General features: G+C 38.8%; 1 protein-coding gene across 2 annotated transcripts in view; it reads right to left on the bottom strand.

Annotated features, from left to right (window-relative positions):
• SHCBP1L (SHC binding and spindle associated 1 like) overlaps positions 1-15928 on the bottom strand; it is a 48667-nt gene continuing 32739 nt past the window's right edge. For both annotated transcript variants that reach the window (XM_050766277.1, XM_050766287.1), the window contains 4 exons: positions 5827-5980; positions 4565-4815; positions 3413-3535; positions 1-370 (listed from right to left, as the gene is read on the bottom strand). In XM_050766277.1, the coding sequence (XP_050622234.1) occupies positions 119-370; positions 3413-3535; positions 4565-4815; positions 5827-5980 (780 nt within the window). In that variant the 3' untranslated portion in view covers positions 1-118. The remainder of the gene's footprint in view (positions 371-3412; positions 3536-4564; positions 4816-5826; positions 5981-15928) is intronic.

The following is a 15928-nucleotide window of genomic DNA, read 5'->3' as shown; positions in this document are numbered from 1 at the left end:
TGATATTTAAATATTTTTTAATTAAGCTTTGAATTGAAACTACCATTTCAGTGGGATATGAGAATCATTTATTAAACCAATTTGTGAAATATAAAACTTTAACATCAATTCAGATATTTTAACTTGTGACTATTCTGATATCCCCCTTGACGTTTGCTTCTATCTTATTATTATTCATTTCCAGATTCAGGTTTTGCATTACTTTGAAGAGCATTTTATCATCTTTTTTATCTCCTGAAGCAGCCCTTTTGTTGAGAGCTTCTTCTGTTACAATAAAAAACTGTTCCGTTGGTTGAAGAATGCTTACTCCATAGCCTTTGTTGCTATAAATATGATTATTTGTCATCTTCAATTTGGGTGCTGGAAGAACCTATTAAATTATTTGAGGAAATTAGTTTTTCAATAATTTTATTTAAAAAATGAAGTAATGAACATATAAAAATTAGCTTAGACTTTATTCTTGGATTAACAGATTTTTTAAAGCAACCAAGACTCTCAATTTTGAACAAGTGTTAAGTGCTATTTTCATGACACCAACTAACGTAATATTAACTACAAAAATATTTAATAAGAATTTTTTTGGCCAGGCGCGGTGACTCATGCCTGTAATCCCAGCACTTAGGGAGGCTGAGGTGGGCGGATCACAAGGTCAGGAGTTCAATACCAATCTGGCCAAGATGTTGAAACCCCGTCTCTACTGAAAATACAAAAAAATTAGCCGGGCGTGGTGGTGGGCGCCTGCAATCTCAGCTAATCAGGAGGCTGAGGCTGAGAATTGTTTGAACCCAAGAGGCGGAGGTTGCAGTAAGCCGAGATCACACCACTGCACTCCAGCCTGGGCAACAGAGTGAGACTCTGTCTCAAAAAAAAAAAAAAAATTTATTTTTGAGCAACCTCTGTTCACTGCAACCTCTGCCTCCTGGTTCAAGTGATTCTCCTGCCTTAGCCTCTCAAGTAGCTGGGACTACAGGTGCGTGCCACCACACCTGGCTAATTTTTGTATTTTCAGTAGAGACAGGGTTTCAATATTGTGGCCAGGCTGGTCTCGAGCTCCTGACCTCATGATCCATCCGCCTTGGCCTCCCAAAGTGCTGGAATTACATGTGTGAGCCACCACACCCAGCCAATAAGAAAATATTAAATGAGCCAGGTGTGGTGGCTCATGCCCTGTAATCCCAGCTCTTAAGGAGGCAGAGGCAGAAAGATAGCTGGAGCCCAGGAGTTCAAGACCTGCCTGGGCAATATAGCAAGACCCCATTTTCCACAAAAAGAAAAAGAAAAAAAATAAGTGTAAGAAAATATTAAATGAAGTTTTCAATTTACTTTTATCAGTTATTGATAAAAACAACTAATTCTGTATGGGGATACAACCCGTGGAGCCAACCTCTCATAACATAATAAACATGAAAATAAATAATTTCAAATAATATGTGATTTGGAGAAAATAAGGTAATGGGGTAGCATGACTGGGTGGGGAGAGGTTACCACTTGAGTGTTCTTTACATTAAAGCCTTCTTTGAAGAGGGACAATCACATTCAGATAGTAATAAGAAAGTCTATAGAAAGAGTGCTTCAGGTCAGGTGTGGTGGCTCACCCCTGTAATCCCAGCACTTTGGGAGGCAGAGGCAGGCAAATCACCTGAGGTCAGTAGTTCGAGACCAGCCTGACCAACATGGAGAAACCCCGTCTCTATTAAAAATACAAAATTAGCTGGGCGTGGTGGCACATGCCTGTAATCCCAGTTACATAGGAAGCTGAGGCAGGAAAATCGCTTGAACCTGGGAGGCAGACGTTGCGGTGAGCCGAGATCGCACCATTGCACTCCAGCCTGGGCAACAAGAGCGAAAATTCATCTCAAACAAATAAACAAACAAACAAACAAACAAAGAGTGCTTCAGGTGAAGGTAACAGCCAGAACAAAGTTAATAATTTCTGGGAGCACAAACAAAGCCAGTGTGGCTCGAATATAATGTATAAGAGGAAGATTGGAAGGAGATTATAAGTTGGAGAAAGCAGAGGCCAGATCTTATCAGATTTTATAAACCATGCTTATCAAATTTTAACGTTACATATATATCATTTGGGAGCTTGTTAAAGACCACATTTTGTTCAATTGGTCTGGCATGAGGCTCAAAATTCTCCACTTCTAACAAACTACCAGGTGATACCAATGCTGCTGGTCCATGGCTCACCCTTTGAGTATCAGGAATATGATTCTTAAAGTGTGAGTTCAACCAGCAGTACCAGCATCACCTAGGAACTTACTAAAACAAATTCTCTGGCTTTACCCTAGACCTGCTGAATCAGAAAGCAGAGTGGACCTCTGCAAGAATGATTCTGATGCATGCTAACATTCAAGGACCACTGAAAAATTGAAAAATATTTAAGAACAGAAAAAATGTTTTAAGATAAATCAAAGATTTTAAAACTGCTCCCATTTACCATTTGTACCTTCTTTTCTCTTTTATTTTTTTTTTTGAGACAGTCTCGATCTGTCGCCTAGGCTGCAGTGCAGTGGTGCGTTCAGGGCTCACTGCAACCTCTGCCTCCCGAGTTCAAGTGATTCTCCTGCCTCAGCCTCCCGAATAGCTGGGACTACAGGCATGTGCCAACACGGATGGTTATTTTTTTTTTGTATTTTTAGTAGAGATGGGATTTCACTATGTTAGCCAGGATAGTCTCGATCTCTTGACCTCGTGATCTGCCCGCCTCGGCCTCCCAAAGTGCTGGGATTACAGGCATGAGCCACCGTGCCTGGCCTTGTACCTTATTTTCAACCAATTATCTGACTTAGGGTCCAGAATCATACAGGGAGTGGGAGGCTACTAGTAATATATAATACAATTCCTGCCCTTAGATAATTTATAATCTATTTGAGGAGACAAAATGTACGTTCATAAAACAAAGAGTTAGAATGTTCTAGAAAAAACTTCATTAACATAAAAGTTCATTTACAAGCCTAGAGAGGGACTTAGAAAGACAGGATTTATAGAAGCAGAAAGGATGGAAGACAATTCACCTAGAAATTATTGCTGTTAATGTTTTAATTGGTTAGCTTAAATCATTTAACACAACTTTGAAAGTAAGACTTCAAATGCTTCTTAATATATTATTATTCTTAATTTGCTTTACTTTGTAATTTGAAATAAAAAATGTATTACAGATCTGATCAAAGAAAACTCTAAAATGTCTTTAAGAGAAAAATCTATCCCATTTCTCATGATCAGAGTTATTTGCAAAGAGTTTAAGTACAAATTATTAAATTAGGTAAGGCTAAACTTATTTCCCATCAGCCATTATTTAACCATATTTTATTACTTGTACTACCTTTTAAGACTAAAACTGGTATTTTATTACTTATAATTACTTACAATTCTCATAACAATGCTACATCAAGAAATAAGATAATACCTTCATATTAACTCCACCTAAGGTGCTTTTTGAACTGTCACTGGTTCTGAGGTTATTACAGTGATGAATTTCATTTCTTTCCAGAATGGCTGTGCTTCCAGGATACAGTTCAACACCAGCACCCTGTAAATTAAAAGCAAATAAAACTATCTACAAAGTAGATACACAAATCTCTCTCCAAAATCTTCTTTAGATTTGAAAATTCTAATTCTGTATTACCAATATAAACATTGAGTTACATGAAAATACATGATCATACATGCAACTGTTAATTGTAAAGATAATATTTAAAAATATTGAAAATTTAAATATGTTAGAGAATCATTAGACTTAGAAGGTTGAGGTCATATAATCCATTACCTTATTCTTCCACCCAAATGATTCTCTAGAAAGGAGTCCAAAACCTTTTAAAGCAATTGTTTCAATAGTTATGAAAATTTATATCTACTGTAAATCCCATGTAATGCCACTAAAGTATATTTCCTCATTTTAGTGGAAATTTAAAAAGTTCTTTAAAAAGGTGCTCTTATTTTTCTACTTCCTTTAATCCTTTTTCTCATTCAATACTCCAGTCCTTCAATGATCTTTGTGATTGTTATCTAAAGACTCAAGCTCTTAATTTATAATTATTTATTTATTTATTGTTAAAGACAAGGTCTTTCTGTGTTGCCCAGGCTGGTCTCAAACTCGGGCTCAAGTGATCCTCCCGCCTCAGCTCCCAAAGTGCTGGGATTACAGGAGTGAGCCACTGTACTTGGCCTCAAGTTTTTTATGTCCTGATTATTAAGAAGCTGTCAGAACTAATCACATCATCTAACAGCAACATCTGATAACTTACATGTCTTATTTCTTTAAAGATAAACTATCAAATGATTGACTCGTGATTTATGTTATAGCCACTGTTTTCCAGATTTTAAAAAGTCCCACTTATAAAACAAAGCTAAATATTCTTTACTTTGGACCTAGCATTTCATTTTTCCTAAACGTACTATGACACTCTAGTACTCATTTTGTTGATGTCTACCAGTTACTAAGTTTAATTAGAATTCCACTAAAAGATGAAAAAATTGCTACCCTTTATTTGTATATTAAGATCACTCAAAGCTGTTATCTATAGTCATATAAAGCCATACTTTTTAAAGAATGAAATACCTGGGCACCAGTTATTTCACTGTCTGTAATTGTCAAAGTAGCCCCTGTAAGAACACACACTCCTGTTCCTTCACATTTTAATATGCAGTTTTCTAGAGTCATGTGACCAGACTCCACCACCACGATACCATCAACCGTCCCTTGTTGTATCAGAGATAGATGCATTAGTTTCACATTGTCAGCTTTGGACACCACAAAACTGTCACGAGAAGGTTCAGAAGTAATCATAATTTCCTCTCTCTTTCCAACTCCTGATTCATAGGGATAAAAATACATTAAATCAGTAATCTCCCATTTTGAGGCCTTTTAGTCATTCAACAATACTGCTGTTACTAAAGTTTTTCAGTGTGTGCATGTGTGTGTATGTGTGTGTGTGCATTTTTAGAGACGGGTCTCGCTATGTTGCCCAGGCTAGTCTCGAACTCCTGGGCTCAAGTGATCCTCCTGCCTCACCTCCTGAGTAAGTTGGGACTACAGGTGCATAGCACAGTGCCCAGCTTCACATATTTTTAACAAATAATATAGTAGATACATAACTATAGTGTAATCTTTTTCTTTTTTGAGACAGTCTTGCTCTTTTGCCCAGGCTGGAGTGCAGTGGCTTGATCATGGCTCATTGCAACCTGGGCTCACGTGATTGTCCCACCTCAGCCTCCCAAGTAACTGGGACTACAGGTGTGTGCCACCACATCCAGCTAACTTTTGAATTTTTTTGTAGAGATGGGGTTTCACTATGTTGCCTAGGCTGGTCTCAAACTCCAGGGCTCTAGCAATCCACCTGCCTCAGCCTCCCAAAGTGCTGGGATGTCCTTCTTTTGTTTTTGCTGTTGTTGTTGGTTAGAAAATGAGAATACTCTTACTTCAAAGTCAAAAAGAGAGAAAGTTTCTAAATATGTTCAGGACCTAAAAGAAATTTAGTAAATTCTACTTTTCTACTTCTGTTTTGGTGAGTTAGCATGTGATATTGGCCTTTTTGAGAAAATGATGAGCATATTTTAATATAGCATTACATCTGGGTTTTCTTAGTAAAGTGATATGAAAAGCAGTAAAGATAGATAAGAAAAAAGTGGTTTTGGTAAAAAATATAAATGGAGCTAATAGAAAATATGATGAACATGTCTTAATTGTAAAAGGAATATAAAGGATTTTTGTAAAATATAAATTCTATTGTAATTTCTAATGATTCCATTAAACATGTTTAGAATACACAATTTGTCCAGTATACATTGCTGTAAAAAAACTACAAATGATGCCCTGCTAACCCTTTATAATGATGTCATCTGTCAACAAAGCAAGATTTGCAGCTTGATATTCTCCTGGAAAAATTATTACTGTATCTCCACTATAACAATTATCCAAAGCCAAATCCAAATCATCATGCTGTTGGAGAAGTGTGTCTGAAGACAAATCCTTTATCTAAAAAGAAATAAAACACTTGCACTTTCAATAATGGGTTAAACTTAAACATGTCATTTTAATCAGTTACTTACTGGACAAGTGCTTTTCCCAAAAGACTTATCATTTATTAAAGATTAGCAAGTATTAAATGCTCAAACTATCAGTTCATTGATTAATGTTGAAATGAAATTTTTCTTTACAATCATTCATCATTTTATAACTATTAAACACTGGGTATTAACTATGTGCCATATTTTGAACTTTACATATTACCTCCTTAAGCCTTGCAACAGTTCCTTGACATATTATTATTATTATTTTGAGATGGAGTTTCACTCTGTCGCCTAGGCTGGAGGACAATGGTGCGATCTCGGCTCACTGCAACCCCTGCCTCCCGGGTTCAAGTGATTCTCCTGCCTCAGCCTCCTGAGTAGCTGGGATTACAGGCGCCTGTCACTGCATCTGGCTAACTTTTTGTATTTTTAGTAGAGATGGGGTTTCTCCACGTTGGCCAGGCTGCTCTTGAACTCCTGACCTCAGGTAATCTGCCCACCTCAGCCTCCTAAACTGCTGGGATTGCAGGCATGAGCCACCGCGCCCGGCGATGTAAGTATTATTATACCTGCTATAAGGTTAAGGAAATTGAAGCTTGGCAAGATTAAATGAATTGTCAAAATTAGTAGTGATGCCAAGCTTTAGATATAGTTCAATATGACACCAGATTTCATGCTCTTCCCTATGCATCATTTTGTTTTCTTTAACTCAAAATGACCCTCCAATTTTAGTAAATGAACAAAATTCTTTTTTTTTTTTTTTTGAGACGGAATTTCACTCTTGTCACCCAGGCTAGTGTGCAATGGCGCGATCTCAGCTCACTGCAACCTCTGCCTCCCAGGTTCAACCAATTCTCCCACTGCAGCCTCCCGAGTAGTTGGAGTTACAGGCGTCTGCCACCACACCTGGCTAATCTTTGTATTTTTAGTAGAGACAGGGTTTCGCCATGTTAGCCAGGCTGGTCTTGAACTCCTGACCTCAGGTGATCCACCTGCCTCGGCCTCCCAAAGTGCTGGGATTACAGGTGTGAGCCACCATGCCCAGCCCCCAAATAAACAAAATTATACATATCAAAGATTCTAAAATTCGCATTGGGAGTAGAAAAGAGGAGATAACTTCATTATTAGTGTCGTGAAGACTGAAGGGCTTTATTTATTTATTTTGAGACAGGGTCTCATTCTGTTGCCCAAGCTGGAGTGCAGTGGCACAATCATGGCTCATGCAGCCTAAACCTCCCAGGTTCAAGTGATGCTCCCACCTCAGCCTCCTGAGTAGCTGGGACTACAGGCATACATGGCCACGCCTGGGTAATTTTTGTATTTTTTGTGGAGGTGGGGTTTCGCTATATTGCCCAGGCTGGTCTCAAACTCCTGAGGTCAAGCGATCGCCCACCTCAGCCTCCCAAAGTGCTGGGATTACAGGTGTGAGCCACCATGCCCAGCAATGTGAAGGACTTTTAATATAAAATAGAAATCCAGGCGGGGCACAGTGGCTCACACCTGTAATCCCAGCACTTTGGGAAGCCAAGGCAGGTGGATCACTGGAGGTCAGGAGTTCAAGACCAGCCTGACCAACATGGTGAAACCCCGTCTCTACTAAAAATACAAAAATTAGCCAGGCTTGGTGGCACATGCCTATAATCCTAGCTACTCGGGACGTTGAGGCAGGAGAAACACTTGAACCCAGGAAGCGGAGTTTGCAGTAAGCAGAGATGGTGCCATTGCACTCCAGCCTGGGCAGCAAGAGTGAAACTGTCTCAAAAAAAAAAAAAAAAAAAAAAAGTAAATAAATAAATAATAAATCCAAATATAAAATTTGGAAATATATTCTGAAAAAATGCCTATTATTCTTTGATTCCAATGAGAATGTCATTATCATGCACATATCTTTCTTCTTCTTACTATTATTTTTTTTAGATGGAGTCTTGCTCTGTCGCTCAGGCTGGAGTGCAGTGGCACAATCTTGGCTCACTGCAACCTCCCGGGTTCAAGTGATTCTCCTGCCTCAGCCTCCCGAGTAGCTGGGACTATAGATGTATGCCACCGCACCCAGCTAATTTTTGTATTTTTAGTAGAGACGAGGTTTCAGCATGTTGGCCAGGCCAGTCTCGAACTCCTGATCTCAAGTGATCCACTCACCTTGGTCTCCCAAAGTGCTGGGATTATGGGCGTGAGCCACCGCACCCAGCCTTTTTTTTTTTTTATTATTATAAAAGTGGTACTTGTTATAAAAACATGGAAAAGAAAGCATAACAAAAGTTGAAAAATTAACTTGTAAATTCTTAAAGAAAACCTTCATTTATATAGATATTTCCTTCCAGTATATTTTCCATGCATATATTCATTTATTCATATGCTAATCAATGCTACCATAGATTGTATATACTTTTGAATTCTGATTTTATCATTATACTGTATCACCATCCCCATGTCTTTAAATAATTTTTCAAAGACTACTTTTTTTTAATGATTATAATTTCAACTTATTTTAGACACAGGGGTGCATGTGCAGGATTTACTATGTTCGTTTATTGCACCCAGGTATTGAGCATAGTACCCAATAGGTAGTTTTTCAACAGACATCCCCTCCCTTCTTCCTTCAGCACCAGTAGTTAGCAGTGTCTCTTGTTCTCATGTTTGTGTCCATGTGTGCTCAATGTTTAGCTCCTGCTTGTAAGTGACAACATGTAGTATTTGGTTTTCTGTTCCTGCATTAATTCACTTAGGATAATGGCCTCCAGGTGCATTCACGCCACTGCAAAGGACATTATTTCATTCTTCTTATGGCTGCATAGTATTCCATTCCACGGTGTATATGTACCACATTTTCATTATTCAATCCACCATCAATGGGCACCTTGGTTGATTCCCTGTCTTTGCTATTATGAATAGCACATCAAAGCCTAATTTTTAACAATTACATACTAATGTATCAAACAGATATATTACCACTTATGTTATGAATTTCTCACTCTTACTTAGATGGTTTATGAGTTTTCAACATTATGAAAATACTACAACAGATCTTTATATATATGTATCTAGTTATTTCTTTAGGAAACATTACTAGACGGGAAATTGCTGAATCAAAAGGTATAAACATTTTAAGACTCTTGGATATACTTTGCCAAATTCCTCTCCAGAAGAGCTTAATCAATTAAAACTTGGGTTAAGAATGCTCGTTTTGTTATAAACAAAACAACATGGGATTTTTTTTAAATGTGTAAAATATTTGCCATTTTAATGGACAAAACTCTTCCCACCTCATTTTCATTTCCATTTATTTGATAAGTGAGAGTGAACACTTTTTTCAGATATATGTAAAGTTCCTATAAGCCTTACTAAATCAGCAACCCACAAATTCATTTGTGCAGGTATTACATACATTGGAGGCAGATAGCACAAGACTACCTCTGTAAATAAATAATTTGTAAGAACTCTGAAACCCTCCTCACTCATATTTTTTTTTATTCACTGAAATAAGAAATACAGGAGAGAGAAAAAAGTATGATAGAGGAAGACAATGAGTTTAATTTTGGTGCCAATAAATTTGAAGTGCCAGTGGAGTCACTCGATAGAAGTATCCAGCAGACTATGGATATAAGGGTCTAGAATATAGGACCTGACTAGACATAAGGTCATAGATTTATTTACTTATATGATAATTTGAGCACAAGAATGGATGAAATTAGCTACAAGAATGTGTAAAGAGGGAAAGATAGCAACCTAGAACAGAACGCTGAGGAATATTTAACAAACTGGCAGAAACGCAAGATCTCACAAAGAATACTGAGAAGTAGGCAAAGAGGTAGTAAGAAAATCAGGAGACTAGGATGTGATGAAAGGAGGAAGTACAGTCGACCCTTGAACAACATGGGTTTGAACTGCATAGACCCATTTATACACAGATTTTTTTCAACCAAACATGGATCAAAATACAGCATTTGCAGTATGAAAATCTGAGTATATGGAGAGCAGACTTTGACGTTTTTGTATATGTGGGTTCTGCAGGGCTGACAGCACGACTTGAATACACACGGATTTGGATACATGCCAAGTGTCCTCGGACTAATCCCTGTGTATACCGAGGGACAAATGTAATTGGTAGTGTCAAATGCTGCTCAAAGATTAACAAGATGGTAATCTCTGAGTCATACCTACTGCAATTGGCCAGAGGGAGATTCTACATTACCACAACAGCATTTTCAGTGATATTCTGGAGACAGAAGCCAGATCACAGTGAGTAGAGGAATAAATATGAAAGAAATAGAAATAAATGCAGATAAATATTTCAAGTAGTTTTTCTCTGCAAGGTAAGAAACAGAGATGTGGCGTTTAGGGTAGATATTGTTTTGCTATTTAAAACAGAACAGAATTGAACATAACTCACTGTATTCAGGAAGGAGAGAGTAGAGAGGAGAGGTTAAAGACACAAGGAAGAGATGACAGCACAGAAATGGTGAAGTAATGGCTCTTCCACTGAAGCAAACATAAGTTGGCAAAAACTATGGAATCAACTTTTGGGAGCTCTAGAACCTAAATCAAACATCACAACAAAGGAAATACTTAATGTAGTGGCTGCTAAAATTCAGTAAACAAGTGTTGTGGCATTGTTTTTGCTTACTCACCTACCATCCCCAATCCCCTGCTCTGCAGCAGCAATGGAAATGGCAGCCCACATTCCTGGTGTAGCTTGCTGGTGCCAACAGGCCACCAGGTGGTAGGGTGCAATACAGGCCTTGTTCTCAAAATACTATGGTTGTATATTCTGACCTATCTGGTAGTTCTCTGATGGACTGGCAAAGAGGATAATCTTTTTTTCACCCCTCAGGCTAGAGTGGCTTTCCCTTTGCCCCAAAGATGCCCAGTGCAAAGAACACAGAAAGAGACAAGCAAAATTCCTCAAAGGAGAGGCTGAGGAGAAAGATTTTTGGAGGAATAAGGGCTTGAAAGGAATCAGGGCTTCCCATACACTAAGAAATCAGTAGTGAAATGCACATGCACTGCAGGGCTAGACGTATGCTCAGAAGATATCTGAGAAGAACCTAGGCTTGCACCTTTGGCTGCTCTTTGGGCCTTGTGCAAACAGGAAGCAAAAGCTAATACAAAGTTTTAGGCAGCCTGGCTTAGCTTTGAAGGAGTGTCTCAGCTCAGAGACAATCTGCAAACACTGGGAGAGTTTTTGTTTTTGTTTTTTTCTATTTATTTATCAATTTTTTTATTTTTATTTTTTTTTGAGACGGAGTCTGGCTCTGTCACCCAGACTGGAGTGCAGTGGCACGATCTTGGCTCACTGCAACCTCTGCCTCCCGGGTTCAAGCGATTTTCCTGCCTCAGCCTCCCAAGTAGCTGTAATTACAGGTGTGCACCACTACGCCCAGCTAATTTCTGTATTTTTAGTAGAGGTGGGGTTTCACCATGTTAGCCAGGCTAGTCTCAAACTCGTGGCCTCAAGTGACCCGCCTGTCTCAGCCTCCCGAAGTGCTGGGATTACAGGTGTGAGCCACTGCACCTGACCTTGTTTTTTTCTTTTTAGCTGAGCCATTTAAGGAAATCTCTGTTAGATTACTCACTATCTACTGAGATAACAACGAAGACTTCAAGTGTCACACAAAAAAGAAATACAGCCTTCACAGAAGTAGTTTAGAAAAGTCATTAAACAAACATACAGCTGCAGTCTTCAACAACCGAAACAAACCCTGAGGAGGGGTAGAATCCAGTTTCCAGAGTTACCATATTATAATATCCAAAAAGTCCAGTTTTCACAAAAAAATTGCAAGGCATACAAAAAAATAAGATACTGTGGCCCATTCACAGGAAAAATAAATTAACAGAAACTATCCCAGAGGAACTTTGGACTTACTAGACAAAGACTTAAACTCAACCGTTTTAAATGTGCACAAAGAGCTAAAGGAAACAATCAAGAACTAGAAGCAACCAGGAGAACAATGTCTGAACAAATAAAGAATATCGATAAAAATATAAACAGAATAGAAATTCTGTAGTTGAAAAGTGTAATAGCTGAAGTGAAAAAATTCACTAGAGGGGTTCAACAGCAGATTTGAGCAAGCAGAAAAAATAATCAGCAATCTTGATGAAAGCACAATAGAAATTATCCAGCCTGAGGACCAGAAGGAAAAGAAGTATGGAAAAAAATGAACAGCATCAAAGGGACCTGTGGGATACCATGAAGCATATAAATATACTTACTAGGAAGTGTCAGAAGAAGAGGAAAGAGAGAAAAGGGTATGGTGTTACTTTGTATGTATATATGGGTTTTCATTCACAGCTCGTGACTCATAACTTCCATAGTCCTTATTACAGTTTTTTGTTATAATGTTGGGCGCTTTAGGCCTCAGGAGCAGGCCTCAGGAAACAGAATCTCTCTAACCTTCTCTTGCTCTCCTTTCACCTGCCCCAGGGCAGGACTCTAATATTCTTGTGCTTTTCTGATTGCGGGTCATAAGACCCTCATTCCAAACCAGGTTCCGCCAGGTATGGTGGCTCGCGCCTGTAATCCCAGCTCTTAGGGAGGCAGAGGTGGGAGTATAGCTTGAGCCCAGGAGTTTGAGACCTGCTTGGGCAATATAGCAAGACCCTGTTATCCACAAAAAAGAAAAAAAAGAGACAAAATATAAATAAATAAACTAGGTTCCACCCCATACCTAGAGGCCAATCACGTTTTAACACAGTTGTCCAAAGAAACCCAAGAGGACTGGGTTCAGAGAGCCTTCAGAAAGCTGACCACATAACATTTCCTGGAGGATGACATACCTGGAGGAGGGCACGGGAGCTCTGTGCACCTTTCCCTGATACTTTCCCCTACACATCTTTTCATCTCTATCCTTTGTAATATCGAATTTTTTTTTTTTTTTTTTTTTTTTGAGACGGAGTCTTACTCTGTCACCCAGGCTGGAGTGTAGTGGTGCAATCTCGGCTCACTGCAACCTCTGCCTCCCGGGTTCAAGTGATTCTCCTGCCTCAGCCTCCCAAGTAGCTGAGATTACAGGTGTGCGCCACCACGCCCAGCTAAATTTTGTATATTTAGTAGAGATGGGTTTTTGCCATGTTGGCCAGGCTGGTCTCAAACTCCTGACCTCAAGTGATCTGCCTGCCTCAGTCTCCCAAAGTGCTGGGATTACAGGCGTGAGCCACTGTGCTTGACTGTAATATCCTTTATAATAAACTGGTAAACATAGGCCGGGCATGGTGGCTCACACCTGTAATCCCAGCACTTTGGGAGGCTGAGGCGGGCGGATCACAGGGTCAGGAGTTCAAGACCGGACTGACCAATATGGTGAAACCCCATCTCTACTAAAAATACAAAAATTAGCTGGGTGTAGTAGTGTGCTTCTGTTATCCCAGCTACTCAGAAGGCTGAGGCAGGAGAACTGCTTGAACCTGGGAGGTAGAGGTTACAGTGAGCCAAGATCATGCCACTGCATTTCCAGCCTGGGTGACATAGCAAGACTCCATTTCAAAAAATTAATTAAGTAAGTAAGTAAATTAACTGGTAAACATAAATGTTTCTCTGAGTTCTGTGCACTGCTGTAGCAAATTAATTAAACCTAAAAAAACGGGAGTTGTGAGAACCCCAACTTGAAGCCAGTCAGTCAGAAGTTCTGGAGGCCTAGACTTGTGACTGGTATCTGAGGGACAGGGGCAGTTTTGGAGGCTGAATCTCCAACCTGTAGAGTGTGACACTGTCTACTGGTAGATATGTTGAAATAGAATTGTAGCACACCCAGTTGGGGTCTGCTGGAGAACTGATTACTTGCTGGCAGGGAGAAAGCCCCACATATTTTGGGGTCACAGAAGTCTTCTGTGTTGATAATTCTTGTTTTGTTGTGAAAACAGAAGGAAAATATGGTTTGAGTGTTTTCCTAACAAAGGCAGAAAAAATATTTGAAAACATAACAGCTGAAAACATCCCAAATTTCATTAAAGACATGAATCTACATATCCAAGAAGTGTAATGGACTTTAAGTAGGATAAACACAAAGAAACACATATTAACATACATTACAATCAAACAATTAAAATCCAAAGATAGGCAGGGGTATGGGTGGCTCACACTTGTAATACCAGCACTTTGGGAGGCCAAGGCGGCAGATCACCTGAGGTCAGGAGTTCCAGACCAGCTTGGCCAACACGGCGAAACCCCCTCTCTACTAAAAATACAAAAATTAACCAGATGTGGTGCCACATGCCTATGATACCAACTACTGGGGAGGTTGAGGTAGGAGAATCACTTGAACCCGGGAGGCAGAGGTTGCAGTGAGCTGAGATCATGCCATTGCACTCCAGCCTGGGCAACAAGAGCAAAACTCCATCTCAAAAAATAATAATGATAAAAACAATCCAAAGATAAAGAGAGAATCTTAGAAGCAGCAAGAGGGAAGCAACACATTAAGTATAAGAGATCCTTAATAAGATTAAGGCTGATTTCTCATCAGAAACCATGGAAGCCAGAAAGCAGTGGGATTTTAAAGTGCTGAAAGATAAACAGCCAAAAATTCTACATCTAGAAAAACTATCTTTTCAAAATGAAGAAGAAATTGACGTTTCTAGATAAACAAAAGTTGGGCCTATCCTAAAAGAAATGCTAAAGGAGTCCTTCAGACTGAAATGAAATAAACAACAGAAGTAACTCAAAGCCATATAAAGAAATAAAAAATTCCGGTAAAGGTAAAATCAAGGGTAAATATAAAGGCAGTATTACTGTATTTTTGGTTTGTGACTCCTCTTTTTGTTTCCTATATAATCTAGGATACCAATGACTAAAACAATACTTACAAATCCATGCTAATGGGGAAACAAGGTATAAAGATGTAATTTGTAATAATAACAACATAAAGGGAGGGATGGAGCTGTATGCTATTAAAGCAAAGTTGGTATCAATTCAAACTCAATCATTATAAATGTAGGATGTGAATTATAATTCCCTTGATAATCACCAAGAATATAACTAAGAAATACACACAAAAGGAAATGTGGAGTAAATCAAAATGGTACACTAAAAAAAATTCTTAATAAAACACAAAAGAAGACGGTCCTGAAAGCACTGCATAACAAAAAAAAAAGATATTACATGTAGGAAAAACAGTAGCCAATGGCAGAAGTAAGTCCTTCCTTATCAGTAATCATTTTAAATGTAAATGGATTAAGATCACCAATTTAAAAAGACTGGTAGAAAGGATAAAGAAAAATAATCCAACTATATGATGTTATATGAGTCTCATTTCAGTCTGGGCATGGTGGCTCATGCCTGTAATCCCAGCACTTTGGGAGGCCGAGGTGGGTGGATCACCTGAGGTCAGGAATTCGAGACCAGCCTGGCCAACATGGCAAAACGCCATCTCTACTAAAAACACAATAATTAGCCAGGCAACGTGCCTGTGATCCCAGCTACATGGGAGGCTGAGGCAGGAGAATCACTTGAACCCAGGAGGCAGAGATTGCAATGAGATGAGATCGTGCCACTGCACTCAAGCCTAGGTGACAGAGCAAGACTCAGTTCCAAAAAAAAGAAATCCATTTCACGTGCAATGACACCCATAGGCTCAAAGCAAAAAGATGGAGAAAAATCTACCAAGCAAACGGAAAACCAAAAAAAGCAGGGGTTACTATTTTAATTTCAGAGAAAATAGACTCTAAACCAAGAATGATTTTAAAAAGACAAAGAATGGCATTACATAATGATAAAGGGTTTGATTCAACAAGAAGACTTAACTAACTTAAATATATATATAATCCCAACACTGGAGCATCCAGATTCATAAAACAAGTTCTTAGAAATCTGTGAAGAGACTTAGAAGACCACACAATAATGGTGCAAGACTTCAACACCCCACTGACAGTATTAGACAGATAATTGAGGCAGAAAATTAAGAAAGATGTTTGAGACCTGAAC

The sequence above is a fragment of the Macaca thibetana genome, chromosome 1 (genome assembly GCF_024542745.1).
Source record: "Macaca thibetana thibetana isolate TM-01 chromosome 1, ASM2454274v1, whole genome shotgun sequence".
In the NCBI taxonomy this organism is placed as follows: domain Eukaryota; kingdom Metazoa; phylum Chordata; class Mammalia; order Primates; family Cercopithecidae; genus Macaca; species Macaca thibetana.
The sequence above is the reverse complement of the archived record's forward strand: the minus strand, read 5'-3'. Positions and strand labels throughout refer to the sequence as shown.